General features: G+C 41.3%; 1 protein-coding gene across 4 annotated transcripts in view; it reads right to left on the bottom strand.

Annotated features, from left to right (window-relative positions):
- Window positions 1-8,368: 8,368 nt before the first annotated feature.
- The window catches only part of KIAA1958 (KIAA1958 ortholog), a 173,913-nt gene continuing 162,251 nt past the window's right edge, over window positions 8,369-20,030 (bottom strand). For 2 of the 4 annotated variants that reach the window (XM_059925334.1, XM_059925332.1), the window contains one exon: window positions 9,331-19,422. In XM_059925334.1, coding sequence (XP_059781317.1) covers window positions 18,616-19,422 — 807 coding nt within the window. In that variant the 3' untranslated portion in view covers window positions 9,331-18,615. Of the gene's footprint in view, window positions 8,466-9,330; window positions 19,423-20,030 lie in introns of those variants that run through there. The other 2 variants (XR_009503745.1, XM_059925333.1) reach the window with 2 other exon arrangements.

Raw genomic sequence — 20,030 nt, 5'->3', positions numbered from 1 at the left:
TAGTAGTCTACTCAGCACAAATTCTTCCTTTCCCCTTCCTAACAATACTCAGATTTTTACTGAGCATGACCCTTCCCTAATACAGCCAGTTTGCCGACTGTCTCAGCAACAGGGGTGGGCCTTAAGTGCTCCAAACCGATCAGGACAACTCCCTTTTGCCACAGCCAGTCAGCACGTGGTATATCACAGGCCACGGGAACTGGTTCAAGAGTGGACACGTTACCCAAATTCAACCCAAATGAGACTGCAGGAGAGGTTTGCTGCACGTATGGAAAAGATATGTTTTCACCTTTCTGAGACCGCTACCAAAAGGGAGTCTTTCTAGATGTGTAAAAGGAAATTATATATATTCTTTTCCTGAGTGTTGTTGGCAGCCGTCTTGTGACCATGAGGTGGAACAGCCTTAGGATGAAGCCACCACGATAAAAGGTGCAACAGAGAAATATAAAGAAACTGGATCCTTGAGGACATCATTGCACAGCTGAGTCAATTCCTAAAGTGCCGCCCTTCCTCTATGGAAGGGTATGTATGGGGGTAGTAAACTCTCATTATTGTTTAAGCCAGATTAAAGTAGGTTTTCTGTCACTTGCCATCTAAACACAAGATGTACTAACTTGCTAAGTGATCTCTTAGCCACACAGCTAGGAGGTGGGAGAGCAGAACTCAAAACTCCCATCTCGCCTTGGGTGCCACCCCCACTGCCTGCCTTTTGCTCTTAGTTGCCACCAGAGTGAGCTGCCCGCTCTTCCCTCCCTTGCGGTTCAGCCTCCTGCCCTGCACCTGTGGCCCCCAACCCTCCCATGACGTCCTTTCCTGATGATGCCCTGCTGTGATATCTGGAATTCCTTTGGTTCAATCACCAAAATAAATCTATACATACGTTCGAACTCTTTCTAGTCCCTGGCTTCCTCTCGAGGTCTACAGGTCTCCGGTGCCTCTCAGGAGGAGGCAGATCAGGGGTTACATCCCGGCTGCAGGTTCAGCTAGTGTCTGGCTCACTCACCATTGCCACTCCAGAGTATTCATTTCCTTTCAAAATTCACTTCTTAAAAATGCATGCCCCCTCCCCCCCTTAAAAATGCCAGCATCGCCGTTGCCCAGTACTCTGCCTGGGTGCTCCCTCCCCTTCTTTAAGGACTCGACTCCTACTTCACAGTCGTCCTCTCCCCTGCGTTACCCCTGCTGCTGTCCTGGAGGTATCGGCAGCCACTGTCGTGTGAACTAATACCCTAGTCTCCCAGGTCCTTGACATCCTGGGCTCTAAAGACTGCCTTCCCCGTTCTTGAGTCACCAGACGCAGGCCATTCTCTGAAGCTGGAGTCAGATATTCCTCTTCCGCCCCAAGTTCTGCATCCCCTCCTGCAGCCACATGCTCTCAGGTTCCACATTGTCAGTTATTTCTTTGCATTCCTAGCTTTCTCCACAGAATCATGCTTTTTGCCTATAAATGTGCACCTACTTAAAGATAGTCTTATGATCTTACATTTTGTCCAAGGCTGGACTAACCGTCCCTTCACCGCTAGACAGCATTTGCTTCTACAGCACCTCCCACTAGCACATCTAACCACCCTACCTGCATTTGTGACCATATGATACTCTGCCTTACTTGCTGTAATGGATGAATGGTTCACATTCCTTTTGAAAGCTGGTTTCTTCATTTGTCTTCCATTGATCTACATCCTATTATTTACTGCCCCATTTCTCTGCTTCCCTAACTCCTGAAAAGAGCTGTCTATGCCAACTGCCTTTAATTTCTGTCTGCATATTGTCTCTGGAACTCACCCTAATCAAGCTTATGTCTCCACAGATTCACTGAAATTATTCTTGTAAAACCACCGGTCGTCTCCACGTGGCCAAATCCAGTTGTCAGTCTTCATCCCTTGTCTTGCTTGAACTCTCAGCAGCATTTTCCACAACGAAATCACTCCCTCTTTCTTTTTTCTTTCTTTTTTTTTTTTTTGGCCACTCCGAGCAGCATGTGGGATCTGACCTGTGACCCCTGCAGTGGAAGCGCAGAGTCCTAACCACTGGACTGCCAGGGAAGTCCCCCCCTCACTTCCTCTTTCTTGAAACGCTCTCTGCACCTGTCTTCAGCAGCCCTGCACTCTCCTGGTTTTCCTCCTACCTTATTGGTTGTTTCTTCTCAGTCTCATTTACTGGCTTCTCCACCTTCCAAATGCAAAATGTTGGAATACCCTAGAGATCAGCCTTTCCATCTCCTTTCTATCTACAGTCATTCCCTGGGTAATCTTCATCCAGTACTGTGGCTTAAGTACAATCTTCTGATTGATTGCTTTCAAACTTAAGTCCCCAACCCTGAGCTCTCTTTGTGTTGGTTAGTCTCCAAAGATGGCTGCCATCCAATCCCTCTAGGCACATGCCACTCTTCTCATCAAAAGGCGGAGTCTGTGTTCCCTCTGCTCGCGTGTGCTGGCCCTGTGACATGTTTTGACCAATAGGATATGGCAGAAGAGGTGCTATGTCATTTTGGACCTATCCTTTATGAAGCCTGACAACTTCGGATCTCATCCTTTCTGGAGAAACCAGTTGCCACGTAAGAAGTCTGACTCCCTGAGGTGCCAGATACGTGAATGAAGATACTTTGGACCTTCCCACGTAGCCCACTACTGAATGCAGCCAAGTGAGTGATCCCAGCTGATGCCACATAGAGCAGAACTGCACAGCTGAGCCAGTCAGTCAACCCACAGGATGATAAATAATAAATTGTTGCTGTTTTAAACTCCTAAATTTTGGGGTAGTTTATTTATTATGCAGCAAAAGATAACTGAAATACCCTTGATCTCCAAACTCCCATATCCACTGTCAAACTGACATCTCCACTTGGAAGTCTAATAGGCAACCAAACTTAACACGTCCAGACTTGGACTCTTAACGCCTCACCTTCCCAGCATACTCTTCCCCTGGCATTCCCTGACTCAGTAAATGGCTATTTGCACAGCCATAAATTATAGGAGTTATTCTGGACTCCTTTCTCACACTCCTCTTTCAATCTTAGCAGCTCTAGCCTCAAAGTATATTCAGAATCCCAGGAATTCTTACCACTTCCACTTCTAACATCTTGTTCCAAGCCACCATCATCATATACCTAGACTTCTGCAACAGACTTCTAACTGGCTTTCCTCCTTCCACATTTGTCCCCTGTCCTTCATCTCACCCCACAGTTGAGAATTTCAACACAACAGCCAGAGTGATGTTTTAAAAATGTAAGTAAGGCATCTGAAAAGATGCTCAGCATCACTAATCATTAAGGAAATGCAAATAAAAAACCACAATGATGGCTGCTGTCAAAAAAACCCAAACAAACCAAAAAAACCAGAAAACAAATGTTGGTGAGAATGTGGAGAAATTGGAACCCTCATGCACTGTTGGTGGGAATGTAAAATGGTGCAACTGCTGTGGAAAACGGTATGTTGGTTCCTCAAAAAATTGAACATAGAGTTATCCTTTGATCCAGTAATTCTGCTTCTGGGCATAAACCCAGGAGAACTGAAAGCAGGGACTCAAACAGATATGTCTGCACCCATGTTCACAGCAGAATCATTCACAAAAGCCAAAAGGTGGAAACAACTTAAATATCCATCATCGGGCGAATAGATAAAAACTATGGTATATACATACAACAGAATATTATTCAGCCTTAAAAAGGAATGAAATTCTGATACATGCTACAACACAGATGAACCCTGAAGCCATTATGCTAAGTGAAATAAGCCAGACACAGAAGGACAAATATTCCACTTATATGAGATGCCTAGAGTAGTCAAATTCATAGAAACAGAAAGTAAAATGGCGGTTTTACTCAGGGGCCGGGAGAAGGGGGAAATGAGTTATTATTTAATGGGTACTGAGTTACACTATGGGATGATGAAAAAGTTCTGGAAATGAACAGTCGTGATGGTTGCACAACAATGTGAATGTACTTAACGCCACTGAACTGTAACATTTAAAAATGGTTAAAATGGTAAATTTTATGTACATTTTACCATAATAATTTAATATAAGTTAAGATCATGTCTTTTCGCTAATGAGTTTCCATCTCACTAAGAATAAAAGCCAAAATCTTTACAATGGATTACAACTATACAAAATATTGTCAAATGAGTCTCTGTTGGAACAAAGAGAATTTAGCTGAAAACAGGCAACGTTTTTCCCCCCTTGAATCTTAATGTACTCTTTTCTCTTTCCCTCTTAGAGTTATTAAGCTTTTCTACTGAGAGGCTGTTGATCTACTGAAAACGGCCAGTGACCAAAATGACAATTGGAATTTGAGCCAAAAGTATATGTGCTTCCATCTCGTGCTAGAGTTAACAGGTCTACATGATAGTGAATGTCAGTCCCTGGTCCAGAGTGATATTCTTATTCTTTGCAGCTTTGGTCAGACAAACCAGCCTGGTCCATCAAACAGAAAATAGTTTGACCTGAGATGCCCAGCCCTTCCACTCTACTGGAAGGTGATGATGTTTTCTTAGCCCCTGCTGTCTGCCTCAATGTCAGGCGAAAGCAGCTTTGAAGAGCTAGGGACCTCCCCCCAGCTTTTCCCTCTGCCTGGCACTGTCTTCCCCCCTTTACCCATGTAGCTTTGCTCCCTCAACAGTCTCAAGTCTTTACTTAAATGTCATCTTTTAAATGATGCCTTCTTGGACCACTGTATTCAAAATTTCATCTCCCTTTATCAGCAACCTTGCTTAATTTTTCTCCGGACACTTGGCACCTTCTAACATAGAATGTAACTGACTTTCTTACTTTGTTTATTGTCTGCCTTCTCCCACTAGAATATAAGGGCTGTAAGTGCAAATACTTTTGTGTGTGGGGGGGGGGGGTTCACTGATATATACCCTCAGTACTTAGAATAGTGCCTGGCACATTGTAACAAGTGTTCAAACATTTTAATGAACAAATGAAATAAGTCTGACCATCCAAAGGGAAAACTGGCATCTTGGTCCTCAGCATGGACCCTCTCCCCAAGTGAATGTACACATAGACATACACACAAAAAAACCAATGCCTATAATCTTAGGGGTTCCTAGACTCCCTGAAACCCAGCCATGGGTGCCAGGTTAAAACTCTTTGGTCAAAAGGAATTTAGCTGTACCTTTTTGGGTACTTCTCCAGCGCATTCTTTTGGAAATCTTCTCCACGCCACAGATGTTATGACTATTGGGAGTCTCCCAGGAGATTCCAGAGCCTTGTAATATTGTAGCAAACACAGTGAAGCTGGCAGCCGTAATTCTGTTAAGAAAACAGGAGTGTGTGCCAGCCCCTCATTATTCATTACTGAGCTATTAATTCAAGTTCTCTTAGGAAAACATCCAACAGTGAAAAGACAGGCTCTGAGCAGCCACAAGCTAAAGCACAGCCAGCCCTCTGTCCTGGTGTCCCGGGTTAGCCCCTTTGTGGGGCAAATGCTCAGCTGCTCCCTTTGAACACACCTGGCTCCTTGGGGATGGGAGTTGCCCTGCAGGGTGACAGTGACCGGCTCCTGGTCCTGTTCAACGTTGCTAACTCCCGAGGCTGCAGAATCCAAGAGGACTGGCTGCTTCTTAGAGGGGGAGCTCACATGTCCAGCGTGCCGGGCAAGAACTGAAGGCTGAGTAAGACTTTCACAAAAGAAAGGGGTGATGGCAGAGGAGCGGGTGGAAGGAGAGGGCATCCTGGGCAGAGGGGAGGGCAGGAGCAGGCCCAGTGCAGAGACGCGGGAGTGGGGAAACAGCACGAGCCAGCCTCCATGTGGAGGGTATGGAGCTTTATCAGAAGGGCTTTGGAGAGCCATGGATGGGGTAATGATAGAATAAGATGTGCATTTAGTGAGATTTTCCCAGGAAGCAGTGGAGGATAGACTAGTAGAGGCAAGAAGACCACTCAGGTTGCTTTTAAGTGATCCTGAGGCAAGTGGTATGGGCTGACCAAGCTGGTGGCAGCGAGCAGAATGGGAAGGGGAGAGATTCAAGGGTTATTAAGGCGGGTAGAATTATCCAATGATGGAAACACAATGGAGGATGAGAGAGGAATGGGGGGAGAGGGAGGATGGAGGTCATAGAAAATGTCAGGTTTCTGGCCTGGGCAACACGGTGGATCCAGGTGCCATTACCTTAGGAAGAAATACGGGTGGGACCTGGGTTGAGGAGCCTTTCTCAGCTGCGGTTCCACTAGAGAAGTAAGCACTGCTGCCCTAAGGCCTCCACCGTCTGGAAGGAATGAACGTCTCTCCCCTGATCTAGAATGGCACTAGTTCTCCTTAGGAGAACTGAGAAAACAGGCACTCGAGTTGCATTCTGCATTCTGCGGTTCAGACCAAGAGCCCCGGTTGAAAAAGGTTTCGATAATGTAGGTCTGCTTATGCTCAGGCCATGGGAGGGGATGAAATCGCCCTGACGAAGTGTATAAAATTGAATCAGTAAAAATGACAAGAGTCAAGGGATGAGGCGCCTGAGAATCTAGAGACACAGCGAAAAAATCAGGAGACAGTGACACCTTAAGTCCTCATGGAAGCCAAGGAGAAGGTAACTTCAGACAGAAGAGGCTGGCCAAGCTGTTTCCCACAGGGGTTGGCTGCACCCCTGGTGACGCTAGAGAGGATTCCTGGGGTACATGCGGGCAAACGCTTCTAACTTTAGTAGTTACGTATTGTTGTCTCTATGTACTGCAAGTAATCCAGCATTTATGTAGCAATATAAATAACCACAGCTAACAGTTATTATTTTTTGACAGTTACTAGGTACCGGCCGTTGTTCTAAGTGCTGTATACGTATTAATATTCTTACTTAATCCTCACCACAATCCTACAAGCTAGATATTATTGTTACCCCCTTTTTAAAGATGAAGACATTGAGGCACAGAGAGGTCAAATAACTTGCCCAAGGTCACAGAACTAGTAAGAGGCAGAGCTGGAATTTGACCCTGAGGGGTTTGACTCCAGGAACCCTGCTTTAAAAACAAGGATTTATTTCTGGCTTTAAAATAAATTCAAGTAAAAGAAAAGGATCAATTTCAAGAAAATAGCAAATAAATAATAGAACAAGTGGACTCAGCTATCACAAAATTGTTAAGGAGGGACACGAATGACTGACACTTGGGAAACAGCGCCCTGGCTGCATTGTTACACTGAGGAGAAACGCATGATAGTGAACTGTACATAGTCTGCACGTGTCCTGAGACTACGGGACAAAAGGAAACATCTAGATAATGCTGTTCCCTGCCTATGGGGAGGTCCAATTGCATCCTTTCAATTCTGGGCCATTATCCTAGGGACAGACAACAAACCACAAATATAGTATTAACTGTTAACTGTCAAAAATGTTATTTGTTATTGGTGGGCGTTAGATTCTTTAATAATGTCTTTAAAGATTCACTGGGTTCTTTAAATTTGACCAAACTGTTACACATTATCACCATACTTAAGTGTATTAGAAATGTGCTAAATTACTTCCATGACTGCATTTTGAACATTTCAACAGCTGAGTACATTGTAAATACTCCGGCAGGAATTTTGATTTCTCATCCTTATTTCTTTGGGATCCCATGAGTAATACAAGAAGCTTGTTTATTGCTGAAATATATCTTGCTTAATGTCTTTCATGTCTGTCCCTGGTGTCTTACCAGCAAAAATGGTAGTGAAAATGATCCTAAGCAGAGGAAGAAATCAAACAGGGAAACCGAAAGAAGAAACAGAAAAGGAAATGTCCTGGGGAAGGAAGATGGGCTGCACACCTTCTGGGGCTCCAGGTCCTAATCTGGGAGAGGGCAAGAAAAAGGAGATGGAACAGACTGAAACAAGCCAAAAGGTATTGTTCCTGAGAGATGCCCTCAGGCACTGGGAAAGAATGCCTTGACACCTAAGGGAGAGTGGGCAGGCACCAGGCCATTGACGCCTCTAGCTCTGTCTACCCTACGTAATACCTCCTTGCTGGTCCTTGCCTGCAGGTTCTCTCATTAGTAGCACATAGTTTCCAGAGCAACGCCATGAGGAGTATTTGTCCTCAGGCCTAGAAGGCCATGTGCTACCCCAGGCCTTCTGGGGCCCTGGCTCAGTGTGCCCATCTTGGGTACTCTGAGCATGATGGATCACATCTCAATCTGTATGTTACAACTAAGGCTGATGGGATCAACAATATTTCCACAGATCTACTCTCTGTATTAAAGGGAGAGACAAAATGTGTTGCTATCTAGTAGATGCAAACAAGGCCATGTTAACAATTCAAATTTCACTGGTTCTTGCCATTACTGTTACAACTCACCATTCTTGCCTGAAAATGTTCCTTGGGTATTATCTAGAGGGTCTTACTTGTATTTGTCAGCATCGTTACTCTCACCTCTCCTCAGGTCCTTCCTTTCAGCTTGAAGATTCTGTGATTCTATAAGATTGGTAAGGAGGGTTGTGGAGTCTCTAGTACAAGAGCTTTTTGTGTGTTTATTTTAAAGTCTGCCTTATAGAAAATTTCAAACATCTACAAAAAAACAGAGAAGAGTATAATGAATTCTCATGTACCCATTGATCTGCTTTAACAATTTATATACATCTACACCTCCACCTTCTCTACCCCTCTGGATTATTTTGAAGCATATTCTTAAATATTTTAGCATAGATCTCAAAAAGACAACTCATTTTAAAAAAATCTAGTGCAGGAGTTTTTAAACTTGGGTTTACATATGTAATGTTGCATGCAAATACGCATCTTCTTGAGAAAATGACCTACAGCTCTCATCAAATTTTTTAACTGGTTCAGGAGTCTAAGATTTTAAAAATCATTGCTCTAAGCAAAACAATGAGAAGAGATTAAATTTGCTTTAGGGTCAATACTTGTGAATGAAACCTCTCATCTTTTCACCATTACCACCATTACACTCATTCTTAAGTATTTTTCAGAAACTTGTTTCCTAGGAATGATTTTAGCTGTTGTATATATAGAACAGTAAATTTCAGCTTTAAAAGGTTTTAGGATTAAATGCACTCTCCAAAAGCCATAAATACTAATTTAAAGAGCAGAAAAACATTAGAGGCATGTATACAATGGTCAATATACAATCATCATGAGAGCGTTCCAAATGGGCCCTCAGCCTGCCAAGTGAAGAAATCTACATCAGAGAACCAGAGGAGAGTCAGTCAGAACTGATTTCACCAGAAGCATTAGCTCAGAGGCAGAGAATACAGGCACAGAACTGCTCAGAATGTCCCTTCGTTTTGCAAAATACAAAGGACAACATACTTCCAGGAATGTGATGCCAAAATAAAAAAATTCAGAAACCATACATACTGCTGATTAAGTTAAAGTTACTCAGTTATTTTAATAAAACAGACATAAAATATACATTAACATTTTCTTTATTTTCAAAAATCTGGGTTAAACAGGCAAGCTGCATGTACATAAACCAAACCAAACAACACACCAACAACTTAAAAAAAAAACAAAACAAAAAAACCCCAGAACCTTGCAAATTAAGACTCTACTGGACTATCAACTAGAGGGCTGGACTAAATGAACAAGAAACCCTGACGCTCTATGACAGAAAATTGATGGCATACGTGCTTTCCCACTCGGGTGTTCCCACGTGCACATACATGTGTGTACATGTGCAGGCATCACTGGAGGAAGAAAAAGTTGAAAATGGTACAATAAAATAATTCAAGTTACTGGCCATTTCCTCTGTCCTTCAGAATGATGTTTCCAGTGTTAAGAAATTATGGATGCCTCCTCTACATTAAAAAAAAAAATCCAGAACAGTGAAAACATCAGGACACAGTTTTATTGCTATCTTTTGAAACATACGGCTACATAGAAAATACTAAAAATTTCAATAAAAGCAACGTGTTTCTTGTCTAAGTAGTTAAAGTGAACGGACTTTTGTTAGTCACAGCCAAGCAAGAGGAGACCCTGGGAAAGGTTATAATTGGAGCTTATCCAGAAGAGGCTCCTTCTATCTGCAAGAGGTCTGCTATGCTTCAGAAGGAAAAACGAAGCAAACGCAAAGCAACCCCATTCACTTTTCCATTTCTAAATTTAAAGCAAACATGCTGGTGTTGTTGAAATTTTAATTTCCAGTTTAAATTGTCATGACCACTTGGGGCACAGACAAAACCTTTATATGACCAGGAAGGAACTGAGCAAGGCCAATGACACTCAGTGTTCCCGTGTGTTTTCAAGTCTGTCCAGTGCAAGCAAATGAAAACCAAAAGAAAGCAACCCAGCTTTAGTTCTAACACTGATAACTGTAGATCCTGGAAGGAAGTAATTTAGTGGGGTTTTTTTGTTTTTGTTTGTTTGTTTTTACTGCTTTTATTCCCTTACTATCTGAATTTAAACACAGTTCCATAAAACTTCAAGTATAGCTAAGGAAAGCACCTCACTGCCCCCAGCCAGCTTCCTGCTGTTGAAACTGAACTTTTCTGGCATTTGTATTCTAAAACAAGTTTCATTTCTCCTGACCTCTTGTTAAAACACAGATTTTATCTTCTGTAATTTTCTAATTTTGCACCTGTTGTTAGTTCCGAGTTTGGGAAGAGTGGCGAAGCACATAGGGATGGGCTCCACAAGCTCTGGTCTAGGCTATCAGACACCAGGATGAACGTGGGGACCCCTTGCCTTTTCTCACTTGGAAGCAAGGGACTCTTTCAGGATAGTGTTTTAAATGGTAGTGGGGAAAACAGCAATTTAAATTTTATTTGTAGAAAAAAGTATCTGAATTTTCTATTTTTACTATAATGATCATGCATCACTTCAGTAATAAAAATAAAGAAACACAATGCTGTCAGGTGGCAATTGTTTTTAGGTACATTTTCTTGTATTAGTTCAGCCCATTTTAAGTGAGGACTTTGGGCATTTTGGGATATTGTGGCTTCTGGCCATATTACCTATTTAAAAGCGTACATCTTTCTACCAGTGCGTAATGATCTGATATCCCACAGTCCCTTGAAATTATGATATTCAACAACAAAAAAATTTAACCAAGCTTTGCAGGTTGCAGTATAATTTATCTTTATAAGAATAGTACATAGATGGTTTATTTCAATGCTTGTCATAACTAAAAATATTTTCCATATCTTTACACATAAAATGTGTATCAAATCAAAGTTGTGACCAAAGTCACAACTTTTCCCCTCAGAATTCCCTATCGTTTCCTGACACTTGGTGCTATAGAGTAGAAGTCTGGAGCCAGAATGTTCTTTTGTTTTCTGATAGGCAACTTATTACTGTTTGACTGAATGCCTACAGGATTTTTCATTCTTTATCCTTGGTAGTTTAAAATTTTGCCAGGAGGTGATTAGGTACAAGTCTCTTTCACTTGTTTTTTTTTTTTTGGCCTGGAATGCAGTGAGACCTTTCAATCTAAATACACAGATTTTTGTTTTGTTCAGGAAAGATTTCATTTTTATAGTCTATTGATATTTTTCTCAATATACTCCTTCCATCAGGAAAGCAAATGTCAGTAATGTTAGCTAATGTTCTGTCTTCCAAATCCATTATCTTTCCCCTATTTTCATCTCCTGTTTCTTTTGAAAGAACGATAGGAAGCAAATCTCGTTTGTCCTTCACACTGATTTTTTTTTGGCCGCATCCCGCACCATGCGGGATTACTTCCCTGACCAGGGATCGAACCCGCACCCCATGAAGTGGAAGCGCGGAGTCTCAACCACTGGACCGCCAGGGAAGTCCCACACTGAGTTTTTTATAAGCATCTGTATTGTTCTTTTCTACTTCCAATGTGGATTTTAATCTGCTATTGTGTTTTTAGCTTCCTTGAAATCCTTCTTTCTAGTTTATCTTCATTTTATTCCATTGCCTTTTTCTCTTAATCCATTCCCATTTTAAGATAACATACTATTGCTGCATAGAAGCAATTCTTCTGTTCCTTCAATTATGACAAAGAGAATCCTAAAATTTTCTTGTGTCTTGCAGTAGACTACTTTCAACTGTTCTGGAAGCTGTTCATTTTCCTTCGTTCAGTCTTTTTTTTTTTTAATGCCGCATTTGTTTTCTCTATACTCATCCTTAAACGTGGTCCTTTCTCCTCAAAGCCAGTATTTGCCTTTCATTATGCTATCTGTCCACTTGAGTGTTTGTCAAATCCCTTTTTTGGATGCACAGGTTGAGGGTAAGAAGATGTGCATATTTCCAAGTCCAGTTTCTAGTTTAACACTTTTCTATTGAAGTGGCATCCTTTTCCTTTCTATTGTCTGGTTTTCTGGATCTCTGATCCAACACCATACATGAAAAATCACAATATTTGCATTTTCTGCTACTTATTTATTGTTTTTGTCCTCACCTAAAGGGCGTTTTTCTCAGAATGCACTATGCCTCCAATAGATCCTCTCTGCTTGCTGCTCACATTTTAGCCCTAGAACTTGGAGCTGGACTGAATGAAGAGGAGGTGGATGGGGAGATGGGAGAGAGGGTGGGATAGAGAAGCTTTTCACTTTATAGTGTGGCATCTGGTTAAGAGAAAGGATAAGCCTGTTATTTTTCTGGCACCAGAGCTCTGAGTAAGGAGACTGACATGGTTAATGAGAACAAGTATTAAATATCTTTCAGATTTTCTATTTCACAGAACCTGTTTCATGAAGCAAAGTGAAAGAAAACAGTGAGCTACAACCTGAAAGGTTTCGTCTCACTCCACTTCCAAATGCCTTGTAAATTGTATCGATTCCTTCTAGATTCTAGAATTGAGAGGTGGCCTTCTTCTGGGTCTATATGAGTGTTTTTCTTGGAAGGCAGGAACTCAATGGCAGGGCCTTCTGCCAGACAGCTCCATTAATTAATTTTTTAAAATCCAAATCTTCCAGCTATGGTATGGAGGAAAGATTCTGGATTAATTTTCTAGTCCTGAATCTACTACTTATTGTCTTGCTGACCTTGGATGGGCCCTTTAATATCTCTGGGCTTCGGTTTTCTTATTGGTAAAATGGGGGATTTTGATTATGCTGTCTCAGAGTTACCTATAACCTCTTATTTTTTAAGTCTCAAAACAAAAAAATCCCCATGCCCTGATAAAGGAAAGAATAGAAAACAAATGACTAAATAAGTATATTTTGCTATGAGGTCGCTTTAGCCTAAAGATTATAAAAATCCTCTGACATCAAAATTAAAAAGTGAAAGCAAAAACCCTGAGCATGTAATTGTGATGCAGGCTAGGAAGTCCTTTACATTTTAAGCAATGACACCCATTCAAAACAGGTGCAGTTTGTAAACGACTTGACTTTTATTAGAATAAACTGGCATGACCATCTGCCCTTTAAGGTAGACAATAGATAATATGAGTTATTTATTGGCTAAACACAGAAGGTTCTCAGTAGGCAGAAAATGTTATACTCATTCATAGAAAACCACCAGGCTTTCCAGGAACTACTGAATTATACCAATATATTGAATTAGTAAGAGAGTACATATAAGGTATGACACAGTATGGTTTGAGAAATGAAATATTTCCCAAACAAATAGAAGCTGTTTAATTTTTTAAAAGCTCTGTGATAAATGGACCTCTTTGGGCCTGAAGAAGGCAGTTTAGTTTAATGCGTTGAGCACTGTATTTGGAGTCAGAAGACCTGGGTTCAAACTTAAGTTCTCCAACTTATTAGCTCTGTGAGACTTTGGGAAATTTACTTAACTTCTCTGAGCCTTGGTTTCTCAATAAGTAAAATGGGAATAATTAGACCTACCTTGCAGAGCTGTTGTGAGAATTAAATGAGAATACGAGGAAGCTGTGAGAAAGCACTTACCACAGTGTTAGTCAAATCTGAATCTTCCAGAAACTTATTTGAACAAATCAGTAACAATAACTACGTTAAATGTAAATTAATTAAATCAGTTATACTGACCATAATATTTAGGAGCCCATTCTCAGTGGGGGAGAGGGACCTATCTAATTGCTTTTAATAGTAATGGAAGCAATATGCATCTACATATAATCCAGTGATTTTTTTTTTGGTCTTAATAAGTATTTCCTGAAATTATTAACTTCCATATGAACTGCATTAGATAAACAATAAAGCACTTTAATTGAGCATAAAAATCTGATTCTGATCAACAATTAAAACATAGGGAACCTCTCTGGATTTCTTGGGCTATAAAGAACTAGAAGTACTCAAAATCATCATCAAAATAGGCAAACTTTGCCAGAAGGATGGGCAGCCTCCCTAAAAGGAGTTTTGGGAAACCCTATGATGTCAGGATACATGGATACAGAACACACAGGAATTTCCAGAGATAAGCTAGTTTTTCATTCCCTACAGCCTCCTCTTCTCTCAGAAAGGGAGTTCAGCCTTAGGTCATCACCAATCTCTCCCTCCACTCCTGTTTTTGCTTAGGTGATAATTTATATGGAAAAACACAACAAACATTTTTACCTAAGAACTTTGCCTAAACAACTGAATGTTTTTCTCTTAAAACAGAGCATTAAAAATTCACCCCAAAAGTAAAAGCATTTAAAGATATACATGAATTTGAAACTTTTAATGCATTCTTCAGTTCAGGGCTGTTTGTTAACAGTTTCTCAATATGTATGGGTCTTAACTTAGACTAAATTGGAGCGCCTGTAGAGAAAATGAGGTAACTCTTCTTTGAGGTCTTCATCGTTTGCATTTCTTGCTGCCTAAAGTTAACTGGTTACTAGCTCAAGAACCCACTGTTAGCAATCCAGATTTCAATAAAAGCAACAAAGTGATGCTTGTTTGATAAGAGTAATATTTAAACATAAATATTTATTTAAGTGGTCACAATGTGGTTAGTGTTAGCCTAACCTGAGAAAAATAACATTCTGCTGCCTATAGAGATAGCAAAATAATTTAAGGAGCTGTCAAACTTAAAATTTCAAGAAAACTTATTCCTAAAGCAAGCGTTCCAATATAGCGAGAAGCACTCATTTAGGAGATTCAGTATATGATCTTGAGGAATTAGGAATTTTGCCTCCTAGTTTTGCCACTTCCTAACTACATGGCCTTGAGGAATTGCAGAAATGTAATATTATTCACTTTGGAGATGATCTTTTCCGATGATCTCCTTTCACAGCTGAGGAAAGTGAGACCAGCATTACCAAGTGAGGAGAGAAGGCGCTGCCAGCCTGGTAATCTTCCTTCTATAGCCAGAGGCTTCTGCTTCTACAGGAGGATTATTTTGTCTACATCGTCTCCACAACTGTCTATGAACATGCTGATAGGGTGGGTATAGCGTGATGCTTTTAATGAGGTTGAATTAAAATAAAAATCAAAGTAACAGAGTTTCACATTTCTATAAACATTTATCAGTCAGGGCAGATTAATACAGCATATAATCCAAGGAAAGCTGGGAAATGCCACATGACCGAGGAGACCATTTCCTTCACAACTTTGGTTAGGTTTTCCCATAATACTCCCCTTTGCAAACACACTAAACCATGGGAAAACTTTCTCATAATGCCTCTCAGGGCTTCTCTATGCTTTAATTGTTTTTGCTTACATCTGAGGTATCAGGGCTTGGAGGTGCTGGAGGTAGAATTTATGGGTATAAATGTGACCACATTATCAGGTTTGCTTTCCTCTTCAAGTTTAACTGTTTAAAGGAGAGAGAATCTCCATAATGGAAGGAATAAGTGGTACAGTGCAGATTAGGTGAACAATGTTATTACTCTTACCAAAGGTTGTAACTAAAATAACTAAGATTTATTGCATAAATAATACTATGTGCCTGGTGCTGTGCTAAAGGCTTTACATTTCATTGAATCATACCCTTCAAGCTGATGCCTCCATCATCTCTGCTGGAATAAACTTCCAAGGGGAGTCTGGCTAAATTCTGGGGAGGAGGTACCAAGCGAACGGGGCTTCCTTTAGAGCAGGTGCAGAAGGTGCCGGGGGCAAGAGCTCACCCAAAGGACTCCCTGGGTCCCGTAACACCTACAGCACCACCATTCCTGACGCAGAGCCACGGCAACTTGAGCCTTGGTGAATGTGCAAATTCCTGGTATTCATTCCCACTTCTGAATACAAAAAACACTAAAGGTAAGTGGAGAAAACACTCTTAACCTCCCCCTTTCTTCTCTTGGGAATCTCCTTTCTCCTGGCTTAGGCCAAGAGTAGAAAACCCTGGAGTCCCCAGAGGGTATGGTTTACAGCTGGCCGAAAAGACAGAACAACTGCCTTAGCTCTGAAGCCCAACAAGAGCTAGCTACTCTGCCCCCCTTCAGATCCTCTGAGCATGGACACTGCCATATAGATGGATAGGTGCTTCACCATATTAGCAGGTTTACTAGGTGTTATCACATATAAACTTAAAGTGTGTGTGTGCACACACACATACACATCTACACACAAATATATAATAGACAAAGTACCTATACAGTGGGTGGCACAGGAGGCATGTAATGAATGGCATTTAGGATGCTGAGATACGATTCTTTCCTTCCATCAGGTATCACTGGAGATTCTACCTCCTGACTTTGATTATAATCATTCACGTCAGAACTCTGAGGGTTGAAAGTCCATCAAATAGGTGATAAGCGACAAACCTGAGGCAGAGATTGTTATTCAGCTGATAAAAAGCCACTATCAACAGAAAGATTACAGCCTCTGGATCAGTTATTGCTACTTTTGGAAATGTTAAAATCTGAAAAGATCCCAGTGATATCTAATGGCAATTTCTTCTTGAATCTATTTAAAATAAAAATGGAGGTTTTATTACTTAAGCTGCAGGCCCTGCCCAGTAGTTCACATAGGTTATATTTCTGTTTAAGTGCAGTACTGACAAGAAAAACAACCATGTGCTTTCCTCAAACAAAATTTCCTTTGGGTGTTCACCCACTAAAGGAAACTGTACCTCGTGTTTTGTGTCTCTTTTAATCAAAACCTTAAAATCCCTATAGGAAAGTACAACAGAACAGTGTGCAATATCAAGTCATAACACTGCTTATTAAATATTACCTGTTATTTATATACAGATGGAGACATACCAAAGTTAATCTATATTCAAGAAAGATCAACTAGTAAACGAAATAAATGTGCAGGAACTAAAAAGGGAACAACATTAAACCTTAAGGCAGCATTGGTTGAGTCTTTTCCGGTAAAGGAAGTATTACATATTTCAATGACCAGTGAATGATTTTTTAAAACAATTAATTAAAATAAATACTAAAATAATGTTTTGAAAAAGAAATAGGGCTGATTTTAGGACTCCTACAAAATGAATGTATACTAGACTTTCAATTGTGGATTGGAAAACATACACACGAACAAAATGGTATGACGTTGTAGCAGTCTTTCCTCAAATACAAAATAAAGATTCCCTAGAAATTATTATTATTATTAATTAGTCCTCTTTGGGCTCCTTTTTCACTTATTCAGAGCAGTTATTATAACATTCTGTTAATGTTTGAATAACAAGTGGTCAGGTTCAGTCTCACCTGAGTGAAATGATTTCAAACTGCATTGATAACCTATCATCATGGTCTGATTTTTCAACTATGTCCTTGTTGCTGGGTTTGCTTACCTGGTAGGTTGCCTACATCCTCGTGTCCCAAGCATTGGTGCCAACCTAAAATGATGAGATCTCTTGTGGCTGAAAGAGTCATACTTTGACAAAAATATTTCAAAACTCTTTAATAAACACATTTTGGGATTTGTTTTCTTTGCAGCTTGTTTTGTTGGATTTTCCTGGTTACGCCTGAAAACTACTTTCAGTTGTTTTACAGTCCAGTGCTATATGCTGACAGAACAACTGTATGACACAAAGAACAGATGAAAAAAAAAACCTCTAAAAAATGTTCAAACGAAAATAGCTTTCACATGACGCTGAGAAAGAAAATGTAGGCACTTCTGCTTCAGGAGGTTTTTCACGTTTTGATCACAGACCGCTTTTCCAAGACACTTTCTCTCACTACTGGAAATTCCCTCATGGTACAAACCGTCTAGTTCATTGGAAACCTTGTTCTCACAAGCACCGTTTGGTGCATTAATCTTTTCTCATAAAACTGTCTCCATTGATGCAGAGGTCAAGTTCCTCCCAGGGCTGAGAGCAGTCCCCACCTTCCTATCAGCATGACTGAGCGTAGCTCCACGACCTTCCATCAAGCAAGGCTGCTTGCTCTGCAGGACCAAGTTATCCAACAACAAAATGTAAGGAGTGCCAGGTGCAATTTTTCTCCTGGAAATAGTTAACATGTCTGCCTCTCTCTTCCTAGTTCCTCACTGTGAGTGTAATTCCACAAAGTGTTTATAACATTCTAAAGCTACTAGGCTACTGGGATTTTTTTTTAGTGACTACTTAAACAGTTTTCTTCCCCCCCTCCCTTTTATTTTTTTTGAGAAAATCTGTGCTAAAAAGGCACTAGATAAAATGAACTTCCTCACTCTTGTGTATGTAGTAACTTATACAGTGCATTAGACTCTATAATTTAACAAAGGTGACACACATCTGGATAAAACATCCTAAGTATTCATCTACTTTCAGTTAAAAAAACAAACCCAAAGTCAAAGAAATCTTTGAAAGAAAGAAAGAAATCACTCAAAGTCCCACTGACAGGGACCAGCCTGACCATGAAGTCACGGTCATCCCTGCCGCCTCAGAGCCCTGGCCTTGGCTGTGGGGGAGCGCCCGCCTGCCAGGGTGTGTCGGGTGGTGGCCGGGACCCAGGGGAGACTCACTGGCAGCAGCTGTGGGAGCCAAGCCTCCTGGAGACCTGAGTAAATGAGACGAAGGTGAAGTTCTCACAGTTTTCCAGCTTGACCTTCTTGGCTAAGTTCGGGACAATTCCCCGAAGAGACCTCAGTCCCATCCTCTGTTCCTCGTACCACACGCTGCCCATGTCTGCGGCCTCCTTCCTGGCGGTAAGGTAGAAAGGGGACTTGGCCTCCATTTGGGTGGGTGGTCGGTGGATGTACATGTACTTGTAGAGGAGGCAGTAAGGGCACTGTTTGTGTCCCCTGGAATGCTCGTGGTAGATCTTCCCGTGGCACACTCGAGTGGAACCACTCCGACTCTCCCGCTTGACACTGTCTGTCCGGGCAAAATAGGGCTGGTTCTGTGGGTCTTTGAGCAGCTCAATGTCACCATACATCAGATCAGCATGCTCCTGCAGCGTCCGCATATTCAGGTATTGGCTGTTGTACTTGACCACGGTGGACAGAAGGGTGATGGGGCTGTCATCCCCCAGACACCCTGCCTGCCACATCTCTTCCTCATCAGAGAGGGAGAAGTAGACGATGTTGCGAGAACGGGCACCTGACATCCCTGCCTTACTCAGCACCCACAGCTTCTCCTTGAGCTTCTTGGTGGAGGAGCTGAAGGTGCTGCTGGTGATGGAGAAGCCCACGCCCGCGTTCTTCAGGATGCGGTCCAGGCCTCGGCGGATGGCATGGAGCGACGTGGCCAGGAAGTCTGAGCCGTCGCTCTTCTTAACGGTGACATAAAAGTTCTCAAGCAGCTCGTTCAACTTCACTGCAGGGATCTCAAATGAGACAAACACTGAGGTTACACATTTGCGGACACCCAAGTAGCCAGACCCCTCCTTCCTTCTCCTGATCCTCACTAGGGGCTGTATTTTGGATAGCCCTCTAGAGGGCTGCCTTCTTAGCATGGTACAGTGGAAAAAACAGTGAATTTCACGCTGGAAGATCTAGGTTCCACACTGGGCTCCACTTAGTCCCTTTAAACCTCAGTGTTTTAAGCAACAGGACGGGAGATAATAATCATACCTTCTCAAAGAATTACTGTAATGCTTAAATAAAGTAGTGGATGTGAAAGGGTTTGTAAATAGTAATGAACACACATACACACAACATATATATATGTGTGTGTGTGTGTGTGTGTATATATATATATATATATATATATATATATAATTATCATTATTTTTATTATTGGCCTTGTAACTTTCACTATTCCTCTCTGGAAAGCCCTTTCGTCTCTTTTCTAGCAAATCATTTCCTTCCCTCCCCTTCAATAAAATTCAGCCATCCTCTTTGAAGAGTTCCTGAACTAAACTTATCAAACTCTGAATCATTCCGACATTAATTTCCCTGATCTCTGCATGTACTTGGTGCTGTAGGGAAAGAT

This window comes from Balaenoptera ricei, chromosome 6 (assembly GCF_028023285.1).
Source record: "Balaenoptera ricei isolate mBalRic1 chromosome 6, mBalRic1.hap2, whole genome shotgun sequence".
Taxonomy (NCBI): domain Eukaryota; kingdom Metazoa; phylum Chordata; class Mammalia; order Artiodactyla; family Balaenopteridae; genus Balaenoptera; species Balaenoptera ricei.
The sequence above is the reverse complement of the archived record's forward strand: the minus strand, read 5'-3'. Positions and strand labels throughout refer to the sequence as shown.